The sequence below is a fragment of the Oncorhynchus nerka genome, linkage group LG22, assembly GCF_034236695.1.
Source record: "Oncorhynchus nerka isolate Pitt River linkage group LG22, Oner_Uvic_2.0, whole genome shotgun sequence".
In the NCBI taxonomy this organism is placed as follows: domain Eukaryota; kingdom Metazoa; phylum Chordata; class Actinopteri; order Salmoniformes; family Salmonidae; genus Oncorhynchus; species Oncorhynchus nerka.
This window is the reverse complement of record NC_088417.1, coordinates 13,758,308-13,782,495: the sequence shown is the minus strand read 5'-3', so window position 1 is coordinate 13,782,495 and position 24,188 is coordinate 13,758,308. Positions and strand designations below refer to the sequence as shown.

Here is a 24,188-nt window from a genome sequence, read left to right as displayed (position 1 = left end):
AGCAGATACAGACAGTACCCATACGCCAGCAGATACAGACAGTACCCATACGCCAGCAGATACAGACAGTACCCATACGCCAGCAGATACATACAGTGCCCATACGCCAGCGGGTACATGCAGTACCCATACGCCAGCAGATACATACAGTAGTTATACCACAGCGGATACATACAGTAGTTATACCACAGCGGATACATACAGTAGTCATACCACAACGGATACATACAGTAGTTATACCACAGCGGATACATACAGTAGTCATACCACAGCGGATACATACAGTAGTCATACCACAGCTGATACATACAGTAGTCATACCACAGCGGATACATACAGTAGTCATACCACAGCGGATACATACAGTAGTTATACCACAGCGGACACATACAGTAGTTATACCACAGCGGATACATACAGTAGTCATACCACAGCGGATACATACAGTAGTCATACCACTGCTTAGGAAACCTATAGAACCATCATTCCGTTCAAAAACCTCTCGTCCATCATGTGGGTACCGTTCCACTACAGTCAATTCAGATAATGAATGTACTACAATCCCTAAGTCTTCAGGTGTGCTTCTTAGTAGGATATCCTAAATAAAAAATTGCTCTGAAATATCTTTCACAAAAATCAAAACATTCATACAAATAACTAAATGGAATTAGAAGTCATAATCCATGACCTCTGGCTAAAAGGTGTTCTCAAAGGAAATATCTTAGTAAATACAATACGTATTCATTCACACCACCATCAATACAGACAGTCTATGTGTTAATGTTCCACTTCACAAGAATCAAATCACTCACACACACACACACACACACAGGATAACATTTCAGGAGGAAAAATCAGATTACCTTTCAGTTCCTCATCCAGCTCGAGAGAAGGGAGTGAGTGAACTCTAGTGATCTAAAAGAGAGAGAGAGAGAGAGAGGTGCCTGTCTAGAGTATATAAACAAATCTGTTTGAAGCCAGGCAGGGAGAGAGAGACAGAAACAACTATCTCAGGATATCCTCCTACAGACAGAGCTTGGGTTCCACAGAGACTCATCTCTCCTCCCACCCACACACACACACACACACACCTCCTCTCTCGCGCTCTCCCTCCATCCCATTCCCACTCCGCGGGGAGGCACACAAGTTTCCAGTGTCCAGCTTTCTCCCCTCCTTCCCTCACTCCCAGTCTCTTTCACCCCTCCCCTTCTCCGCTCCCCTGCACCCCTCCCCTTCTCCACTCCCCTGCCCCCCTCCCGACATATTTACTGCTTACAATTCCTCTTCTCTGCTTTAATCTTCGCCAAGCCTCAACTGCCTCTTTAAAGGTCATTACATGCCCACATCTCTGCACCTCTTTCACACTCCCTCTCTTTCTGACAGATCCAGTGGAGAAAGAGTCAGAAAGACAGTGAGGGAGGGAGAAAGACAGTGAGAAAGAGTCAGAAAGACAGTGAGGGAGGGAGAAAGAGGGAGGGAGAAAGAGTCAGAAAGACAGTGAGGGAGGGAGAAAGAGGACATGGCAGTTAAATGTACCACAAGTTAAGAAATGGCTCTATTAAGGGCAAACCTAACCCATAATGAGTAATTAGGAATAGTACAAATACAGATCCCTCTTAAAATGTGACAAACCTGGAATACAAACAACTTCAAATAACTCTTGCTGTGCATCCCAGCTACCCTGTTAGAAGTGAAAATCTTACAAAAAGCTCTGCTCAAAACAATCATTTCAATTAAATGTATTTTTATTGTTTTTACATCAGATCATTACTGGAGCTCCAAAGTCATTCAAAATCAAAGATAAAATATGAATATTTCCTTACAATGCCCCCCCCCTCCCCAAACATCATATGTAGGTCAATGGTGATGGAGAAACTGGAAACATGTGGAGCTGGCCTGGTCTTGATGGATAGAAAGCAGAGCGAGGGCAGGGAGTGGGTACGGAGGTCTGTAATCGGAGTAGAAAACCAAGAGCCCTCCAATCATGACCTAATTCCTCCAAGAATGTCAACACCAGGGCCTGAGAGCCAAGGCCAGAGTCCAACAACAATACCCCCGAAAAGCATAACCATTTACACGTGTTTCGACTCACTCACTGCAGCTTTAAACATGTCCGACCAAGACCACTCTCCTGTGCAGCCAGTGGCCCACTGCTGGAAAGTAAAGTATTGGAAGCGCGCCCTTCAAAACCTGCCAAAGCCACTTTGGCATCCCCTTCCTTCATAAGTGAATCAGCTAAAACCTTCTCCCAGACCTCCTACTGATTCAATTGGCCATACACTTTACGAAGCGATGAAATCAAAATCGTGCACGTGCCAAATTGCTGACTGTAGCGCATGTGTCTAAAACCTAAAGACTTTATCTTAAATCAGTGTGACGGTCGAAACTAAAACTCATTTTCCTTAATAAGCCCCTGGCTAGGGGCTGGAACATCTGGCTTTCCATTTCCCTTAATAAGCCCCTGGCTAGGGGCTGGAACATCTGGCTTTCCATTTTCCTTAATAAGCCCCTGGCTAGGGGCTGGAACATCTGGCTTTCCATTTTCCTTAATAAGCCCCTGGCTAGGGGCTGGAACATCTGGCTTTCCATTTTCCTTAATAAGCCCCTGGCAAGGGGCTGGAACATCTGGCTTTCCATTTTCCTTAATAAGCCCCTGGCTAGGGGCTGGAACATCTGGCTTTCCATTTTCCTTAATAAGCCCCTGGCTAGGGGCTGGAACATCTGGCTTTCCAAAAATACACTTGGGGGTCTGGTGCATATGGTCCAGACCTGGTCACAGCTAGCATTACATTCATTCTGGTTTGTAGGCTAAAGCCCAACCAACAACTGATCCAAAGTCAGTCCGCTATCAATCATTTCCTTGACCAGTCGTACTATGGGCCTGACCTCTGTCTCTTTCTTGAACAGTTTCTTCAGTGACATTAAAAGACAAAAATGGGACTTTCCCCTTCCTACACATCTGATCATCTGAGTGGGGCTAGACGACTGATCACCAGTTCATCCAGCTGCCATCATCATAACACCCCCTCATCACCAGACCCCCCACCTGCCCTCATCAGCAAGGCCCCCCCCCCACCCCCTGCTCTCATCAGCAAGGCCCCCCCTGCTCTCATCAGAAGATGCATACAAGAGGCCCCTGTTACAGGTTAGTGAAGAGCAAGAGCCAATTCCCCTCCTACCGGTCACACAGCAGAGAGTCTGGTCTAGCGCTGCGGGTCAGGAGCCACTATTTAGTTTGCAGACCCTCTCAACACCCTCAGATCTACCTGGGTTCACTAAGATCATTATGGCCTCAAAGAAAAGAGATACACACGCATACATACACACACGCAACACACTAAAAAGAGGGGCTGTGAGCACAGAGCGCCCTTTTTAGTACAGGTCTGGTAAAAAGCAGGGGCATTAACAACATAACAGCAGGCTACATCCTCCAACTACAGATCAATAAAAACAAGGATGTAATGGCTGCCTCACTGATTAATACACTTGATTGGGAATGTATAGGTTGCTTGAGTAGCGTTAGTGGACGGATGGGAGTTTGTATGAAGAGTGGGATACGACCCAAAACATCAGTAACGATTCATGAGTTGTATGGGGATGTTTTGGTCCAGTACCTTGATAAAAGGATGATAGGCCCTGATCAGTGGTCACATGCTGGTCATGACATAACAAAGTGTCATCATATGTTGACTAACATCGCTGCCCATGACTAATGTCCATCTATGGAAATTCAATGGAATACCATCTTGTGTTGTCTCCACTTTGTCCAGAACTCGTGTTTTAGACTCCCGCAGCCAAAATAGCTCATGTAGTGTGTGTGGCATGAAGTCACGCCCCCCCCACCACACCATCTGTTTTGTTGATTAGCCTAGCATTACGTCACTGTCAAATATGCAGTACAAATTGAAAATGGCCGCCAATAATACTGTAAAATGGCCACTCATCCTTCTTCAACAAAGTACCTTAAACTGTATTTTCAAACCTGGTAGTTACATTACAAACAGCCTGTAACATCACAAGCTGATGTCAGTTATTTGGAAGGGAAAGCAGTGAATGTTGTGTGTGTTATTGTTCATGGAATGAAGGTCCATTGTGAGAAACAGGCTCCTCTTGACTGCAGCAGTTACATCCGGTTTGGCCTTTTAAAAGATAGCAGGAGCCTGGTACGCCTGGTACGCCATCATTACCAAATGGCCAAAGAGCAAACCAGACATACAAAACATATCTATCTAGACTAGAGATGTACTATTATATGAATGTTATTGGACTGTAAACTCCTGACCTGTTGACAAACAACAACAAAAATAAATGGTGAATGAAAATAAATAAGCGAAGTCGTAGAAATTTGCCATAATCACATAAACAACCAAACCATATATTTAGGTAAACATTAGAACCCTCCCCCATTTACAGTGTATTCTGAAAATATTCAAAACCCTTCCCCTTTTCCACATTTTGTTACATTACAGCCTTATTCTAAAAGTAATGAAATACAACATTTTCCTCAATCTAGACACAATACCACATAAAAGAGAAAGCTTCTTTTTTTTGCAACTTTATTAAAAAACAATAACACCTTATTTACACAAGTATTCAGATCCTCTGCTATGAGACTCAAAAATGGAGCTCAGGTACATCCTGATCATCCTCAAGATGTTTCTACGACTTGATTGGAGTCCACCTGTGGAAAATTCAAATTTGATTGGACATGATTTGGAAAGGCACATACCTGTCTATAGAAGGTCCCACAGTTGATAAAAAAACCAAGCCATGAGGTCGAAGGAATTGTCCTTAGAGCGCTGAGACAGGATTGTGTTGAGGCACAGATCTGGGGAAGGGTACCAAAACATTTCTGCAGCATTGAAGTTCCGAGAACACAGTGGCCTCCATCATTCTTAAATGGAAGAAGTTTGGTACCACCAAGAATCTTCCTTGAGCTGGCCGCACGGCCAAACTGAGCAATTGGGGGAGAAGGGCCTTGGTTAGGGAGGTGACCAAGAACCAAATGATCACTCTGAAAGAGCTCCATAGTTTCTGTGTGGAGATTAGAACCTTCCAGAAGGAAAACCACCTCTGCAGCACTCCACCAATCAGGCCTATGGTAGATTGGCTAGACGGAATCCACTCCTCAGTAAAAAGCACATGACAGCCCGCTTGGAGTTTGCCAAAAAGGCACCTAAAGGACTCTCAGACCAAAATAAACAAGATTCTCTGATCTGATGAAACCAAGATTTTACTCTTTAACCTCTCTGGGATCGTTCGGGACGCTAGCGTCCCACCTCGCCAACAGCCAGTGAAATTGCAGAGCGCCAAATTCAAAACAACAGAAATCTCATAATTAAAATTCCTCAACCATACAAGTATTTTACACCATTTTAAAGATACACTTCTCGTTAATCCAACCAGTGTCCGATTTGAAAAAGGCTTCGGCGAAAGCAGAACATATCATTATGTTAGGTCAGCAACTAGTCACAGAAATCATTCAGACATTTTCCAACCAAAGAGAAGTGTAAAAAAAAAAAAAACTCAAATGCCTCCAAAACATCCGGAGAAATTGCAGAGCCACATCAAATAACAGAAATACTCATCATAAACTTTGATGAAAGATGCATGTTTTACATAGAATTAAAGATACACTTGTTCTTAATGCAACCGCTGTGTCAGATTTCAAAAAAGCTTTACGGCAAAAGCACTATATTCAATAATCTGAACAGGTTCAGCCACAAAATGACTTAAATGTAAATGTAAAAGCAAGCCATACAGTTACCCGCCAAATTGTAGAGTCAACGAATGTCATAAATAGCAATATAAATCTTCACTTACCTTTGTTGATCTTTGTCGGAATGGACTCCCAAGAAATGTTTGTTTTGTTCGATTACGTCCATATTTATGTCCAAATACCTCCGCGCCTTTAGTTCACTACTCCAAAGGCACAATGCGCGATTGCAAAATCCAGACAAAAAGTCAAAAGATTTCCATTACAGGTTGTAGAAACATGTCAAACGATGTTTACAATCAATCCTTGGGGTCTTTTTATAATAAATCTTCAATAATATTCCAACCGGACAATAGCGTATTCATTACAGAGGAAAAAGGAACAGCGCGCCCGCGTGACCACGCAGTAAACAGCTGATTGGCCTCAGCCTAGTCCACTTGTTGAAACAGCTCTTATTCGACACCCTTCCACAATAGAAGCCTCAAACAACTTTCTAAAGACTGTTGACATCTGCTGGAAGCCGTGGGAAGTGCAATCTGGCCCCATAGACACAGCATATCGGATAAGAAATCATTTAAATGAAACTACAAACCTCAGATTTCCCATTTCCTGGTTAGATTTGTCTCAGGTTTTCACCTGCCATATGAGTTCTGTTATACTCACAGACATCATTCAAACAGTTTTAGAAACTTCAGAGTGTTTTCCATCCAATACTACTAATAATATGCATATATTAGCATCTGGGACAGAGTAGCAGGCAGTTTACTCTGGGCACCTTATTCATCCAAGCTGCTCAATACTGCCCCCGTCACCAAGAAGTTAACCTGAATGCCAAGCGCCACATCTATAGAAAACCTGGCACCATCCCTACAGTGAAGCATGGTGGTGGCAGCATCATGCTGTGGGGGTGGGTTTTTTTCAGCAGCAGGGACTGGGAGACTAGTCAGGGTTGAGGGAAAGATGAACCGAGCAAAGTAAAGAAAGATCCCTGATGAAAAACGTGCTCCAGTGCTCTCAGGACCTCAGACTGGGGTGAAGGTTCACCTTCCAACAGGACAACGACCCTAAGCGCACAGCCAAGACAACGCAGGAGTGGCTTCGGTACAAGTCTCTGAATATCCTTGAGTGACCCAGCCAGAGGCCGGACTTGAACCTGATCGAACATCTCATGAGAGACCTGAAAATAGCTGTGCAACGACGCTCCCCATCCAAACTGACTAAGCTTGAGAGGATCTGCAGAGAAGAATGGAAGAAACTCCCCAAATACCAAGTTTGTAGCGTCATACCCAAGAAGACTCAAGGCTGTAATCGCTGCCAAAAGGTGCTTCGACAAAGTAAAGGGTCTGAAAACGTATGTTAAATGTGATTTCACATTTAAATGAGTTTTATTTGCAAAAAAGTATAAAAACCTGTTTTCGCTTTGTCGTTATGGGGTATTGTGTGTATATTGACGAGGGGACATTTTTTAGAGTAAGGCTGTAACGTAACTAAACGTGGAAAAAGTCAAGGGGTCGGAATACTTTCCGAATGCACTGTAAATGTGACTACGTTAAAGGTTCACCCATTTCGTAATGTTATATTGTTTTTGTGCATCTCTGAGTGATGTATCGATGCCCTGGGTCATTTCATGTTTTATTGGCGTTCAAGCAGGCAGACATCCAGCCAGTATGACATAGCAACGTGATAAAGTCTCCCTCACTACACTGGAAGTTTCTATCAAGTTAGGCACATGAGCTCTTTAAACCGAGCCAAGTGCATTCAGTAGAACTAAAAACAGACTTTAAAAATAGTTCACATAATATAGAAATTACATCTAACATCTGGCCAACAGGCTCAAAAAGAACAGATTATATACAGTGCCTTGCTAAAGTATTCGGCCCCCTTGAACTTTGCGACCTTTTGCCACATTTCAGGCTTCAAACATAAAGATATAGAACCTTATTTTTTTGTGAAGAATCAACAGCAAGTGGGACACAATCATGAAGTGGAACGACATTTATTGGATATTTCAAACTTTTTTAACAAATCAAAAACGGAAAAATTGGGCGTGCAAAATTATTCAGCCCCTTTACTTTCAGTGCAGCAAACTCTCTCCAGAAGTTCAGTGAGGATCTCTGAATGATCCAATGTTGACCTAAATGACTAATGATGATAAATACAATCCACCTGTGTGTAATCAAGTCTCCGTATAAATGCACCTGCACTGTGATAGTCTCAGAGGTCCGTTAAAAGCGCAGAGAGCATCATGAAGAACAAGGAACACACCAGGCAGGTCCAAGATACTGTTGTGAAGAAGTTTAAAGCCGGATTTGGATACAAAAAGATTTCTCAAGCTTTAAACATCCCAAGGAGCACTGTGCAAGCGATAATATTGAAATGGAAGGAGTATCAGACCACTGCAAATCTACCAAGACCTGGCCGTCCCTCTAAACTTTCAGCTCATACAAGGAGAAGACTGATCAGAGATGCAGCCAAGAGGCCCATGATCACTCTGGATGAACTGCAGAGATCTACAACTGAGGTGGGAGACTCTGTCCATAGGACAACAATCAGTCGTATATTGCACAAATCTGGCCTTTATGGAAGAGTGGCAAGAAGAAAGCCATTTCTTAAAGATATCCATAAAAAGTGTTGTTTAAAGTTTGCCACAAGCCACCTGGGAGACACACCAAACATGTGGAAGAAGGTGCTCTGGTCAGATGAAACCAAAATTGAACTTTTTGGCAACAATGCAAAACGTTATGTTTGGCGTAAAAAGCAACACAGCTCATCACCCTGAACACACCATCCCCACTGTCAAACATGGTGGTGGCAGCATCATGGTTTGGGCCTGCTTTTCTTCAGCAGGGACAGGGAAGATGGTTAAAATTGATGGGAAGATGGATGGAGCCAAATACAGGACCATTCTGGAAGAACCTGATGGAGTCTGCAAAAGACCTGAGACTGGGACGGAGATTTGTCTTCCAACAGGACAATGATCCAAAACATAAAGCAAAATCTACAATGGAATGGTTCAAAAATAAACATATCCAGGTGTTAGAATGGCCAAGTCAAAGTCCAGACCTGAATCCAATCGAAAATCTGTGGAAAGAACTGAAAACTGCTGTTCACAAATGCTCTCCATCCAACCTCACTGAGCTCGAGCTGTTTTGCAAGGAGGAATGGGAAAAAAATTCAGTCTCTCGATGTGCAAAACTGATAGAGACATACCCCAAGCGACTTACAGCTGTAATCGCAGCAAAAGGTTGCGCTACAAAGTATTAACTTAAGGGGGCTGAATAATTTTGCACGCCCAATTTTTCAGTTTTTGATTTGTTAAAAAAGTTTGAAATATCCAATAAATGTCGTTCCACTTCATGATTGTGTCCCACTTGTTGTTGATTCTTCACAAAGAAATTCAGTTTTATATCTTTATGTTTGAAGCCTGAAATGTGGCATAAGGTCGCAAAGTTCAAGGGGGCCAAATACTTTCGCAAGGCACTGTATACCCTGGAATGACATTTGGGGTATTTTAGGGTGACAACATTCATAGTTTTAAAAGAGCTGCTGTTTGCGGGAGTACAGGTTACCATCTGTAGCCCAAACAGGTGACCATCTGTAGCCCAAACAGGTGACCATCTGTAGCCCAAACAGATTCAGAACATCAAATGATGCTTTAGAGGCCCAATTGTAGTCTCTGTTACATAAATACACATCCACAGCCTTTAAAAGCTTTTCAACCATGAGAGTTGCCTACCGGTACTGTTTTAGTCAGGCTTGCATGTCCAACTCCATCTCAGTGTGGACTACACAACATAACTGACTACAGTGTGAGTGTGTGAAAGAGAGAGAGCAGAGCGTATGTCAACTCCATAGTGATCATTTCCCTTTCGAATTCACACTGCCTCCTGCCGTGCTATACAAAGCAATTATTGTAGGAAGAGGCAGTGAAACGAGGACGAAATTGACACACATACTGTCACTCATTTCAGCTGTATCTTTTTCTACTTTAAGAGAGATAATCGTGTTAATTTGATATTATCATCTTTACATTGTTATAGTTGTCAGGTGCAATGTTATGACTTCAGAGGCTGTTTCCAGCCAAAGGTCAGCACTACAGTAACAACCAACATCTCTCCATGAAAAATGGATCTAGGTACAAAGTAGTCATTAGTCTCACAAATCACAATCTTCTTATTGTCATTTTTTAAATATTTTTTGAAATAAGACGTTCCAGTAATCCTGTCACATCAGTCAGTTAGCTCAAATTGCAGTCAAATCAAAACGGCTCCCCTGACAACAAAGTTGTGAATACAGACATGGGAGGATGGAATAATCGATCATTCACGTGCAGCATAGAATGATAAAACAATAAATCCTCCACAGCAAATAAACAATTCTTCAGCTGATAAAGCAGCCGCTCACCCTCAACGGTTTACAATAGAGTCGCTGTCAAGTGTCCAACCTCTTCCCCTTTATCAGGACAGAACAGCTTTTATAATAATCTGTGTGTGTGTACGTGTAACAGTGTTGCTTCCGTCGCTCTCCTTGCCCCAACCTGGGCTCAAACCAGACCCTCTGAACACATCAACAATCCCACAAAGCATCATTAACTATCGCTCCACAAAAGCCGCTTGTCCTTGCAGAGCAAGTGAAACAACTACATCAAGGTTTCAGAGCGAGTGATGCCACCGCTAACTAGTTAGCCATTTCACACCGGTTACAGGTGTGCAGGGCGTCAGGTAGCCTAGTGGTTAGAGTGTTGGACTGGTAACCGAAAGGTTGCTGGATCGAATCCCCAAGCTGACGAGGTAAAAATCTGTTGTTCTGCCCCTGAACAAGACAGTTCGCCTTCCGGGGAACAGTGAATTGTCATTGTAAATAAGATTTTTTTCCTTAACTGACTTGTCTAGTTAAATAAAGGTTACATTTTTTTTTTTAAAGTTGTTTACTTGTGTATAGTGGCAGCCCCTCTCTTCAACCCCAAGCCCTTCAGGTATAGAAACACAGCAGAGTAGATCAGTCTTTCTCCAGGCCAGTCATAATCCACTCAGGTATAACATTACAGCCATTATAGGTGTAGATCAGCTCATCTCTCCAACCACAAGCCCCTGAGGTATGGAGAGCAACACTAAAGTAGATCAGCTGTTCTGGATGGCTTGGTTCTCTACCTCTGGAAGATGATGAATGCCTAAATGTCAGTCAGCATGTACAGCATCCATCTCTCACTCAGTCCTACCTGAGAGAGGAGGAGTGGAATGTGGACAGGCAGCATTGCCAGAAATGCCAGACCGGGCAGTCACTCGCTCATTTGTCTCAGTCATCGTCCTATTTATTGATAACCTATCACATTTTATCACTGGGTCATTCCATATGAGTAACTTTGACTGCACCCCTTTTGATTTGAACAAAACCTTTACATACATGTTTGCCCATGTATATAGTCAGAAAGTTATTGAATTCATATGGAATGATCCCACTGCACATTCAGGTGTTTTATTTCAAAAGGATTTATGGCAGGTATTTCAGTCCCAACATCTTCACCGTAGGAAGGGGGTTTCAATTCCACTATGTCAACACTGAGTCAACGTGGGAAGTACTTGAGTAGTGTGCTTCGTTTCGGTCACATCTTAAGTGGTAAAGTTCAAATTCACTACATTTTCAGTGACCACGCACACTTAAAATTCAGTTCACCAAACCTGCTGAGTGGGCAAAACAGTAGGAACACCTACCCTTTCCTTGACAGACTGACCAGGTGAAAGCTATGATCCCTTATTGATGTCACTTGTTAAATCCACTTCAAAAATCAGTTTAGCTGAAGGGGAGGAGACAGGTTATAGAGACAAACCTCATTCTCGTTTCTGATAATCCCCATTATGAACGACCGACCTTTTCTTCCATTGTGGTTTCCTTGTAACCTGTCAGGTTATGAGTGCCTTTAGGGGACATGTTCACTCACTAGGTAATAAAAGTACTGAGCTGTATGCCGTCAGAGATAAATGGGCACACGTATCTAACCCGTCAATCAAGTGTATCTCCCTTACCACAAAATAACATACTGCATTGCTTCACAGTGATATCTCCATTTCAACAAGGCATGCATTTCCCATTCATTTCCCATGCATTTCACATGCATTTCCCATGCATTTCACAAGGTGATAAAAATGTGTCGATGGAAACAGAAAATTCTTGAAACTCTCAAATGGGTTTCGCTGGTCCATTTAGTCAGGCAGAAGAACAACTTCCTCAGGCTGATCACTGTGTAGTTCCTCGTCACGTTGCCCAAATACAAAACATGCTGTAAAAACGCTACAGTGAAATGGGAAGTGATTTATAGAAAAGCTACCATCCACAGCAGACTAAGCTACCATCCACAGCAGACTAAGCTACCATCCACAGCAGACCAAGCTACCATCCACAGCAGACCAAGCTACCATCCACAGCAGACCAAGCTACCATCCACAGCAGACCAAGCTACCATCCACAGCAGACCAAGCTACCATCCACAGCAGACCAAGCTACCATCCACAGCAGACCAAGCTACCATCCACAGCAGACTAAGCTACCATCCACAGCAGACCAAGCTACCATCCACAGCAGACCAAGCTACCATCCACAGCAGACTAAGCTACCATCCACAGCAGACTAAGCTACCATCCACAGCAGACTAAGCTACCATCCACAGCAGACTAAGCTACCATCCACAGCAGACGAAGCTACCATCCACAACAGACTTCTCCTGTGACATCAACACACTTCACAAGTGAAGTCACTGAACGTGGATATGGTAAATTCCATGAGAAAAAAAGACTCAATAGTTTTTGGAAAATGTGGTCGCTTCCAAAAAAAGAATGAGATTTTACCGTAATTCTGTTAGCAAAATACACATCTGCACAGTACTTCCAGTAAATGTGTTTTTGTGAAATGTTCAGTGTAAATTGTTTAAAGTAATCCTTGTCCATAGAGTTTGAAAATCAATGGTTTTTGTTTGGCATTCATTTTAAAGCGAAAAATCGGAGTCTCCGTTATCAACTGTTCTAGTTGTATTTTATCCAGGCCACTAAAGCCTGTGCTTTTGGGAGTGTGTTAATTTATTTTAATGAGAGCTCAGCTTTCTTTATTAATTAGCCCACTTTAGTAATCATTTGACCCATAATTTCAAATTAATCTCCCAATCTAGAGGGCACAGCTGGACACACCACCACGACTAGGCTACCCTGGGGCGGCAGGGTAGCCTAGTGGTTAGAGCGTTGGACTAGTAACCGGAAGGTTGCAAGTTCAAACCCCCAAGCTGACAAGGTACAAATCTGTCGTTCTGCCCCTGAGTTAACCCACTGTTCCTAGGCAGTCATTGAAAATAAGAATTTGTTCTTAACTGACTTGTCTAGTTAAATAAAAGGTCAATAAAAATCATGAAATTGCCAACAACCAAAAATCCTACATGTAACTAGTCATCCATTCCAAACAGTCAAACCACCAACAGTCACCCATAAACAGTCACCCAATATCGATGTTTATAGATTTCAGTCGTGTTTGTTCCAAAACATCTCCGTTAGCCTAACAGCACAGTCTGCAACCATACCAATATAGCAATAACCCTAATTACCACAGCAGCGGTTGCAAGACAGCAAAGAGCCCGTCTTTCACCAGCTACAATAGGCACAGTCATGGGGAGACATCCGTGTGCCAAGGGTTACCATTGTGTGTCTGACAACTCAATGGAGGGTAAGCTTTGAAAATAATCCTGCCAGTGACCCAAATGCACAAACCCACGTGCCTGTCCCAAAACAAAAAAGGTGCACAGAGTGCATTATTGTGCACGCACACACACAGCTCTAGCCTGTGGGAGGGGATGATGTCACCCGGGAGTGAGAGACATGATCCCAGTGTACAGCAGCGCTCTCAGTGTGGTGAAGGTGGATCCTCTCTGTGTCCATCTGATTTCTCTGTGTTCAATTATTTTGTGCCACTTTTCTGTTTTTTATCATCAGTCATGTTGGTGTGTCCAGCTGTGCCCTCTAGATTGGGAGATTCATTTGAAATGATGGGTCAAATGATTACTAAAGTGGGCTAATTAATAAAGAAAGCTGAGCTCTCATTAAAATAAATTAACCCACTCCCAAAAGCACAGGCTTTAGTGGCCTGGATAAAATACAACTAGAACAGTTTAAACTGCTGAAGCAGCAAGTGTGTCCTTAAAATGTCAATGAATTGTCCTGATGTTGTCACCAGTTAATCTGGCAAACCTGATTCCAGAGAGAATTCTATCAGTTGAAACAACAAAGCGAGCTCCCTGCCACTGTTTCGATAAAAAGCTTAAGGATGGTGCCTCCTGAGTGGCCCAGCGGTCTGAAGCACATTGCAGTGCTTAAGGCATCACTACAGGCCAGGGTTTGATCCCAGGCTGTGTGACAGGGGGCCATGACCGGAAGACCCATGAGGCAGTGCACAATTGGCCCTGCGTTGACAGGTCAGGGAAGGGTTTGGCTGGCCGGGATTTCCTTGTCCCATCGCACTCTAGCAACTCCTTGTGGCGGGCCGGACACCTGCAAGCTGACTTGGTCGACATTTGTTTCCTCCGACACATTGGTGCGGTTGGCTTCCGGATTAAGCGAGCAGTGCGATTTGGCAGGGTCGTGTTACGGAGGACGCATGACTCTTGACCGTCGCCTTTCCCGAGTCTGTAGGGGAGTTGCAGCGATGGGACAAGACTAACTACCAATTGAATATCACAACAACAACAACATAATTAAGGAGAAATGTAACCACTCAAACTCATAGACAGAGATATGGATGCAAGGACTGACCATCCACGATTTTGAAATTTGAGGCTATACGGTGTTTGTTTACATGAACTTTGTTTACAAACATTGGAGTAAAATAAGCTCATATTTTGGATGAAAGTTGTAATAATATCAGTCTGATCAGTGAAAGTACTGTAAAGTACATCATAAGGGCCATTACTATAAGTGATGTTGCCTACTGTGTGTTCTGATACCCATTTATAAAACAGCAGAGGGAGAGAACCACCATGTTCTCCATGTTCTTCATTATCTAACCTTGTACTGGTAGTCAAAGCATCATTCCATGTGAAAACATGTGGCCCATTTTGTCTTAACACATTACTGACATCAGATTATTATGTTCACCCAAAATATTCTTACAATTTTCGCCACAGAAACATTTGATAATCTTTCACACTAAAAAAATTATTTCAACGTAAATTAATTCAAGAGCAATACTGAGAAGCCATAATATCCCAAGGGTAAACAACGTTTTGGCATGCCACACCAAAAGAGGCTAGCTCCCCTGTCGGTGCCTGACCCCGGGTAGCTTGTGGCTGACATCACCCGTCAATGACACGCACAAGTACACACACGGGACAAGCAGCCACACAGAGCGTCTGGGCAAACTGCATGCTGGGAGGACAGCTGAGGTTGTTCAGGTGGGGCAACACAGTGGAACATACGGTCAGTACAGACCATAGACCGTGTCGTACCTACTACAGTACAAGTCAACAGCTATCTCACATATCATTGGAAATAGAGTGAATTGTTAAGAAAGTGTTCAAATAACAGAACATCTAGTCGATGGTGTGAGAGTTAATTTCTTACTCAAGAACAGATTTAGATATACTTAAGACTTTAAAAATAATTGTAAGGATATTTTATCTATATTATTTTAGCCTAACATTTCTATAGGTGTAATGTGGTATATATTTCCCTTAATGTAATGTAATGTAATTAATGGTTAGAATGGAGGAAAGAGGCTGAGAAATGTTGTGTGAAGTCTAAATTTACAGCACAGTGGTTACTTCCCAAGAACCATAACAAACAGGGGACTCCATCAATAAACATTCCAGTTCAATGCCAGATGAGTGTAGTCCTGCAAACCTTACACACACAGCTAGGTGAAGTGACCTGGCAGTTCAATCAGTCTACAGTCCTATTCACTCGGCACAAAACAGAGGAAAACAGACTTAAACAAGGCCTACCGGAACTTGTCTAATAACAAAACACACATTTTTGTTTTCTGTTGCAAAATGTTTTGCTACGGTGTGCCCTAATGAATACGACTCCGCAATCCTAGATGATTGGCTTGTTAAATCCACCACTGGAGACATGGTGAAACCTGAACAATTTCTTATTCCTTTTGTTTGTGTGTGTCTATATAAAAAAAATATAGCTATTTATAATTACACATAATGACAGTTGTTATGTTCAATGGCCGTACCCAGACGTAATCGGCTATATAAATGTCCCCTTGTGCTCTGTGCAGTGCCTGCCAAGTGACTGCCTGCAAATTGAGAGTTTTGTTGGACTCACCTGAAAGTCAACCCAGCCAGAGTGAGCTATACCTCTCCATCTGAACAATAGGCAAGTTCATTTGAATGTCCCGGGTGGGCAGAATTTATACATTGTAGACCCTTCCATTGGTCCTAAAGTGAAATCTCCACCCACCGGGGGCACTGGGCCATAAAAAACCAACTCGCCCATTACTAATAGGTCATTAACCAATCACATTCAGCAAATCAAGTGCAGAGGGAGTTTCCTTTGAATCCATTTTCCCATTCACCGTGTTTGTGGTGGTCATAAACTGGATCATACCCTCAAAAGTAGCTGAGCACCCACTCTGGAAATGTAAGGTACTTGTAGAGTATATTGTTAAAAACAATGTCTAAAAATAAACTAACATGAAGTACACCTTTTTTAAATGTAATATTTATGTTGAATAAATTAATGTCAAAAAAATATTCAGAATCTTGACATATTCCATTTTATCACTGACACCAATATGTCTCATGTACAGTTAATGAATCATATTTTTACATGAGGCATGTAGGCTTATAGGTCTTAAAAACGGGATTAAAATGGCCACTTTCATCATGATTTTCTTAAATGGTTTGTGACTCAAATGAAAAAAACAACATATCAAACATGCTTCCTACCAAGTTTGATTCTATAAGAGAATTGCCAGAACAATCTGTGATATCCAAACAATGTTTTCAGGCTTTCCTGATGTAGAAATGCTCAAATCCTGATCTCGTGACCCATCAGAAGCTATAATGTAAAACTGACGTCAGATCAGTGCCAGCAGGCAACATCATCCTGCAAATGTGCAGTTAATGCATCCAATAGGCTAAGTACGTATTTTCAAAGACACATCTTTGTTTGATAGGCTACACTTGAACATCACTTCAAGCCTTTAAGCGTGTCAGAACTGTGTCACATACCGTATGTGGTGCTATGCAGAAACCAACAAGACACTTCAGCAGAAACCAACGCAGTAATTCCATAAACATCTTCAAAGCGTTTTGTATAGAGCTAGTCTACTCACCATCACCGCCAGTAGCGAGGCAGTAAACTTCTGACAGCAGAGACTATCATTTAAAGTCCCAATTTCCCACGCTCTCGCTCTCAAAGCGCTTTACCCAGTCATATTTGTTTGAACGTTATATCAATGGATACACAATAACAAACTAGTTAAACAGGTAACATACATTTGTTCATTTATCTTGCAGCTTTTCCATCAATAAAGTGCCAGTTACCTGCAAGGAGAGTGTCTTGGAGGCGCATAGCCCTCATCCACCAAATGTATCCTGGACTGTGCGTATGAATGGTATGCTGTTAAAATGACACTGCACGAGTCTTTCATTTCCATCGCTCACCGCCAAAATATCATACCAAAGTAAGCGCCTAGCTACTGTTAACCAGCGGGGTTGAGTGTTGCCTACTTTGCATTGGCACACGCTGCGCTACTCTTGTCAGAAAATGAATGAAGCAATCGACCGCTCCTACTCTCATGCCTACTCGCGGTGAAACCCGACACCACGGCTCGAGAGGACAACCCAGTGGAAGTCGGTCTTATTTGCATAAAACATCTCACTTCCACATGTAAATGAAATAGGCCTTTGGGCAAATGTCAACATTATTAAATGTGTTTATTTTATCTCATTCTTCAGCCTTGTATTGTTCTAAACCAAATAGCTAAATAAAATCATTCACTGAGTGACAGAATGTGAAAGGTCAGTGGTGATTTTGTATGCCCCCTTGTCTCCATCCTACCCATCTTCATTATGTTTTTATGTGTATAGTTGCTTTGTTGACATTCAGTCAGTTGAGAGATTATAGAAACTGACCACCTCACCAGAGGAATATTCATTAGTCATATTCCCTTGCAAAGCGTTTCCTCTGTTGCAAAACGGTTTGCAATCGAAACCATTTACTCCAAATGGAAAATGTTTTACAACAAAAAAATAGTTTCTATTGGAAAAATTCATGTAGCAAGGTCCCTCACAGTTTGTTTCTGTTTACTTCAGTTCGGTTCCTCAAGTAAATGGCAAACAAAACATTTAGCAATGGAATTCGACAAATGAATTCACCCCAATCTCTGTCATTGTGCTGCTAGAGCTCAGGTAATGGGGAAAGTCTCTACCATCCCATACAAGTTGAATAAGGAGTGGTGAAGTTCTCACTCAAGTTACCTGATAGGTAGTAACCTTTGTGTCAATGGTACTGACCAACAGTGACATCTAGAGCCCTGTGTTTTGTGCAATAATGTGACATGCTTGGATTTTGAACCTTTATTCAGAGATGTTCGTCAAACTGTCCCCTTTTCTTTTTCAGTCAGATGGTTCAGCACCGTCCTCAGACAATTGCTTTCATTTTTGGTGTAATTCTCATTTCTGTATAAGGTTTAAAATACAGGATAAAATCTTGCTTGCAAATGGAGTAGTCATTTCTTATGAGCTAACCTGGGCCACGTGTTGTAACAATGAAAAAAGTTATAATTGAATATTCTCTGAATCTTCTCAGCACATTGTGTGTATTTTCATCCCAACTGAGTAATGCTGGCGTTTTGCCATGTTCTGAATAGAAATGAAAGGGATAACAGGCGTCTTGTGCTTTGGCATTTCTGTTGGGAGGGAGATAGTCTCCACGCTCGCTACATAGTATAGGGTTAGATTTGTTTTATTTTTATGTTTGTATCCCTTTGGTACTATTTTCACAAGTAGGTGGTGAAATTTCACAACTCTTAGTACAAAAAAACAGATCATCAAAAGGCTGTTTTTTAAACTTTAAGAACATTTTACAATTGATAAGTACAACACACAAAATCACACAGTAATGTTTTCACCAAACCTAATCAAGTGTTTCATCTAGAAATACCTTTCATATAAAGTAATTGCCTTTCACAATGAAAATGCTCACAATATTTTTCATATGATTCTCTTATCATTAAAACTAAAATATCCGAATTTTTGGGACAAATCAATCGCTCAATGCTAAACCTCTTTTAGATGTAATAATGTGTCTATTGAGCAAGTTGAGGAGACTGCTGGGTGTATCCCTAGATAGCAAGCCTTTATGGTCTTAACATATAGGCTCAATGGTTGCTAAAATGGGAAGAGGTCTGGCCGTGATAGGGCGTTGCTCTGCCTTCTCGACATGTCAGTCGAGCAGACAGGTCCTAGATCCTAGTGATGGTACTTGATTTTGCTGTGAACCATCACACGGATATCTTTGTTGATGAAGCGGGCTTCAACCTGGCCAAAACTCTGCGCCATGGGCGAACCTCATCGGCTAACGGGCGACCATCCAAGTGCCTGGAAACCGTGAGGGAAACATCTCCATGTGCACAGCTATCACCGAAGATGGTGTGGTAGGACTTAGGCCATTACTTGGATCCTACAACATTGCACACTTTCTCAAGGAAATTGAACAGGCCTGTCAAGGTGAAGGGGTCACCTATGTCATTTTGTGGGACAATGTCAGGTTCCACCATGCACAGGTGGTTCAGGCATGGTTTCGGGCCCATCCCCGATTCGTGACCCTATACCTGCCCCCATACTCTCCTTTCCTTAACCCTATTGAGGAGATTTTACAGCACGGAGGTGGGAGGTGTACGAGCGCCGTCCCGTCCCCATGAGTGTACCACCCTCCTGGCCATGGATGGGCATGCGAGGACATCAATGCAGACCAATGTCAAGCTTGGATTCGCGCTACCAAAGGTTTTTCGCGCAGTGCATGAACAATGAGGACATTCACTGGGATGTGGATGAGAATTTATGGCCAAATGCTCAAGACAGGCTTGATGCAAATGAATGTGTGCTAAACATTGTTTTATTTTCATGAATTTCATTTCTTAAATTTAATTTCTTACATTCCATTACAGACAGTACACCTATGTTGTGATTAAATCTGAAAAATAATATTTTATTTGCATATATGCTTGTAGAGGATGTCTTCAGGTGCTTCTACACCTGCATTGCTTGCTGTTTGGGGTTTTAGGCTGGGTTTCTGTACAGCACTTTGAGATATCAGCTGATGTACGAAGGGCTATATAAATACATTTGATTTGATTTGATTTGATTCATTGAGCACACCTTTGATTACACATCGGAAAGATATTGTGGAAATTATAGATTTGTTGGGTAAGTCTATTGCCTAATGGGATAACTGTAATTTATAGTACTGTACTTATAAGGGCGATTTGAAACGCGTATGTTGCAATGTTTGCTATTGGATTAACTGGTAGTTAATAAAACAACAACAATTAAAAAATATCATTATGTTGTGTTTTGGTGATTTAACCAATGTTCTCATTACATTTCACAATAGATGTATATATTGAATCAATGGTTGTTTGATGAGAGATCTTTACAATCCAAATGAACGCACAATTACAGGTTTTGAATGAAATACTGGCTGCATTACAAGTGTGACCAGTTTGGAGTTTTGTACAACATTTTTTTTTTTATCATTATGAAAACAGTACCAAAGTGATTTTAAAAAAACGACTGTAGCCCGGTGACTTACATAACTGAGGCACTGTGCAGGGGAATGCAGGGAAGTGGAGGACTATCGCAGTGAGGCACGTTGGCTGATTAGCACATTTCCTCATTCACCTAAGAGCCCTCATCTTTGCTTCCCTCTGAAGAGGTTCAATGTAGCCTATGAATGTGCTATTTGCAGCAGTAAACAACAGGATCATTAATGTTTATACAGGCATTGGAATGCATGTAAAAACTGGAAGTTACAGTGTCTCGAGAGTCAGTATTGTACAAAGGAAATCCTACTAATCATTTTTGCAATACCTTCAATGACACTGTAGATTGAGATACATTGTAATTGTCAGCCACCCTAGCCTCCACAACAACCCTTATAATCCCTGTTGAAATCTTAATGTGAACTGTAGACAGATCCCCTGTAGGTGGATAGATAGCCCTCCTATCTGACAATCCGAGGATTTGGCAGGACTCCCAGTTGATGTTACTGGAAAATAAGTCATCTTGGTTGGTGTGTTTCTGAGCTCCCATCATATTTCCTAAGACATTGTTCTCTTCATCCCGATGAAGTTCAAAGGTCTTGGGCAATAAAGATTGGCATGTACGTTGTTGACTTATTGGGGATAGTGAAAAGATAAAGTGTAAGATCATTTCAACGTTTCTCAGTGTATCTATGGCAGGGAGAGACAGCCCTTTATATCCGGGTATTTCATCTCTGCTATCCAACGGGTAACAGGATAAAGCAACATTTTTAGGCACTGAAAGCCATACGACGATGAGGCGCAGTAAAAAAAAAAGAAATGTTCTGTAGAGCAAAGATGCTATCTGGTGTTTTGCGGTAACTCAACCTGTTCCAGTCTCAAGGTGTAACGTTAGCTTTCAGATAGTTTTGTTTACCTTCAACCTCCCCCATTTTTATCCCAGCAGGCGAAGAGGAGCCTCACTGATCCCCCCCCCCCCCTTCATTCATTCAAACCAAAACATTTCCTTTTAGGGCTGAGCAACGCCTCAGTAAAAACATGTCCATTGATGTGCGACCCGTCTGTCGCCCTGCCCTGTACGAGGCAGTGGTTTGTGGGTAATGATAGAGGGCCGCAAGTCGAGGACAGCTGGAGACGAACAAGCTGCTGACTGTGTCAGAGCTACTATATCGTGTGTGTGTGTGAGTGTGTGAGTGTGTGTGTGTGAGTGTGTGTGTGTGTGTGTGTGTGTGTGTGTGTGTGTGTGTGTGTGTGTGTGTGTGTGTGTGTGTGTGTGTGTGTAAGGGTGTGTGCATGGAATGGTGTTGAGAGAACTGGGAGTGTAGAAAACCGAACATAAGCCACAGACATGATAAATCGTTGAGACAGTGGCCCTTGGTCAGACTAAGCTGCCAACATAGACAAATATGACCATACTGTAAAGTACCAACAAGTGACTTTTGAAATGAAGTAGGGGAAAATATTACTTTAGGACATGGGGATATGTACATTCCAAGATGTGTTTTTAGGCCAGCTACGTTCATTTCTCAGTTCTTGAGATTTATTCGATCAGGCAGCTTAAAATGTCAACCATTTTCGGGTGGAGAGAATATTAATGTCTTTGTTGACCTGTCGAGGAAAGCACAAATTGTGAGCCAGCACATAAATGATTCAGACAAATGGTTTTGATTGCAATTAAACCACAGCCCATCTGACGTGCTCGACTGTGTGAGTCATCTAAATCTGTGCTTGTCTATATTTGTATTTTGTATTCATTATGGATCCCCATTAGCTGCTACCAAGGCAGCAGCTACTCTTCCTGTGGTCCAGCAAAATTAAAGCAGTTTATACATTTTTAAAAACATTACAATACATTCACAGATTTCACAACACACTGTGTGCCCTCAGGCCCATACTCCACCACGACCACATATTTGTAGTACAAAATTCCTGTGTACGTGTGTGCCAATTGCAATGTTTCAGAGTCGCTTTTTGTGGCACCTGACCACAAGACTGAACAATAGTCCAGTTGCGACTAAACTAGGGCCTGTAGGACCTGCCTTGTTGATAGTGCTGTTAAGAAGGTAGAACCTAGGGCCTGTAGGACCTGCCTTGTTGATAGTGCTGTTAAGAAGGTAGAACCTAGGGCCTGTAGGACCTGCCTTGTTGATAGTGCTGTTAAGAAGGTAGAACCTAGTTCCTGTAGGACCTACCTTGCTGATAGTGCTGTTAAGAAGGTAGAGCAGTGCTTTATTATGGACATACTTCTCCCCATCTTAGCTACTGTTACTCCAACCAGTTTAGTCACCTCAACTTGCTCAATTTCCACATTATTTATTACAAGATTTAGTTGAAGTTTAAGGTTTAGTGAATGATTTGTCCCAACTACAATGTTTTTAGTTTTAGAAATATTTAAGACTAATTTATTCCTTGCCGCCCACTCTAAAACTAACTGCAATGCTTTGTTATTTCAGTCGCTGTAGTAGCTGACATGTATAGCGTTGAGTCATCCGAATGCATAGACACACTTTACTCAAAGCCAGTGGCAGGTCATTAATAAAGATTTTTTAAAGTAAGGGGCCTAGACAGCTGCCGTGGGGAATTCCTGATTCTACCTGGAATATGTTGGAGAACACCCTCTGTGTTCTGTTAGACATGTAACTCTTTATTCACAATATAGCAGGGGGTGTAAAGCCATAACACATACTTTTCTCCAGCAGCAGACTATGATCAATAATGTCATAAGCCGCAAGTCTAACAAAACAACCCCTCAATCTTTTTATCATCAATTTCTCTCAGCCAATCATCAGTCATTTTTGTAAGTGCTGTGCTTGTTGAATGTCCTTCCCTATAAGCATGCTGAAAGTTTGTCAATTTGTTTATTGTAAAATAGCATTGTATCTGGTCAAACATGTTTTTTTCAAAGATTTTTACGAAGGATTGGTAACAGGCTGATTGGTTGGCTATTTGAGCCAGTAAAGGGGGCTTTTCTATTTTTAGGTATAGGATCCAGGGGGAAGTCTGTTTTTTTCTTCACAGAAATGTACATGTGATGAATGCAAAGGGAAACACAGTTTGTCAATATATTTTGTGTACCAAATCTAAGGGGTTTTCCTGTTCCAAGTAGCATCTGTGTGCAAGTTACACACACACATGCACACACACCACACACACACACTTTCCATTTTGCCGGCCCCATGTAATGTCATGTAATATTTTTTATTGTATATAACTGCTTTAATGTTGCGGGATACTAGGAAAAATAGCTGCTGCCTTGGCAGGATCTAATGGGGATCCTTAATAAACTCCAGGAAGAGTAGATGCTACCTTGGCAGGAACTAAAATGGGTCATTAATAAACCCCAGGAAGAGTATCTGCTACCTTGGCAGGAACTAATGTGGATCCTTAATAAACCCCAGGAAGAGTAGTTGCTGCCTTGGCAGAAACTAATGTGGATCCTTAATAAACTCCAGGAAGAGTAGCTGCTGCCCTGGCAGGAACTAATGTGGATCCTTAATAAACTCCAGGAAGAGTAGCTGCTGCCCTGGCAGGAACTAATGTGGATCCTTAATAAACTCCAGGAAGAGTAGCTGCTGCCCTGGCAGGAACTAATGTGGATCCTTAATAAATATAAAATGCAAATATCCCAAACAGTCTGTCCAATCTTGCCCCTTGCTAACTAAAAATGGGGAAAAGACCCCCAGTGTAATCATTCCATAGACATCCCCTCACACAACATAGGTGT

At 42.1% G+C, this 24,188-nt stretch overlaps 1 protein-coding gene across 2 annotated transcripts in view; it reads right to left on the bottom strand.

Moving 5' to 3' along the window:
• LOC115104876 (rho GTPase-activating protein 18-like) overlaps positions 1-17,515 on the bottom strand; it is a 41,339-nt gene extending 23,824 nt beyond the window's left edge. The window contains exon 1 of one of the 2 annotated variants that reach the window (XM_029626246.2): positions 17,244-17,515. In XM_029626246.2, coding sequence (XP_029482106.1) covers positions 17,244-17,356 — 113 coding nt within the window. In that variant the 5' untranslated portion in view covers positions 17,357-17,515. Of the gene's footprint in view, positions 1-863; positions 1,079-17,243 lie in introns of those variants that run through there. The other variant, XM_029626247.2, reaches the window with a different exon arrangement.
• Positions 17,516-24,188: the final 6,673 nt, after the last annotated feature.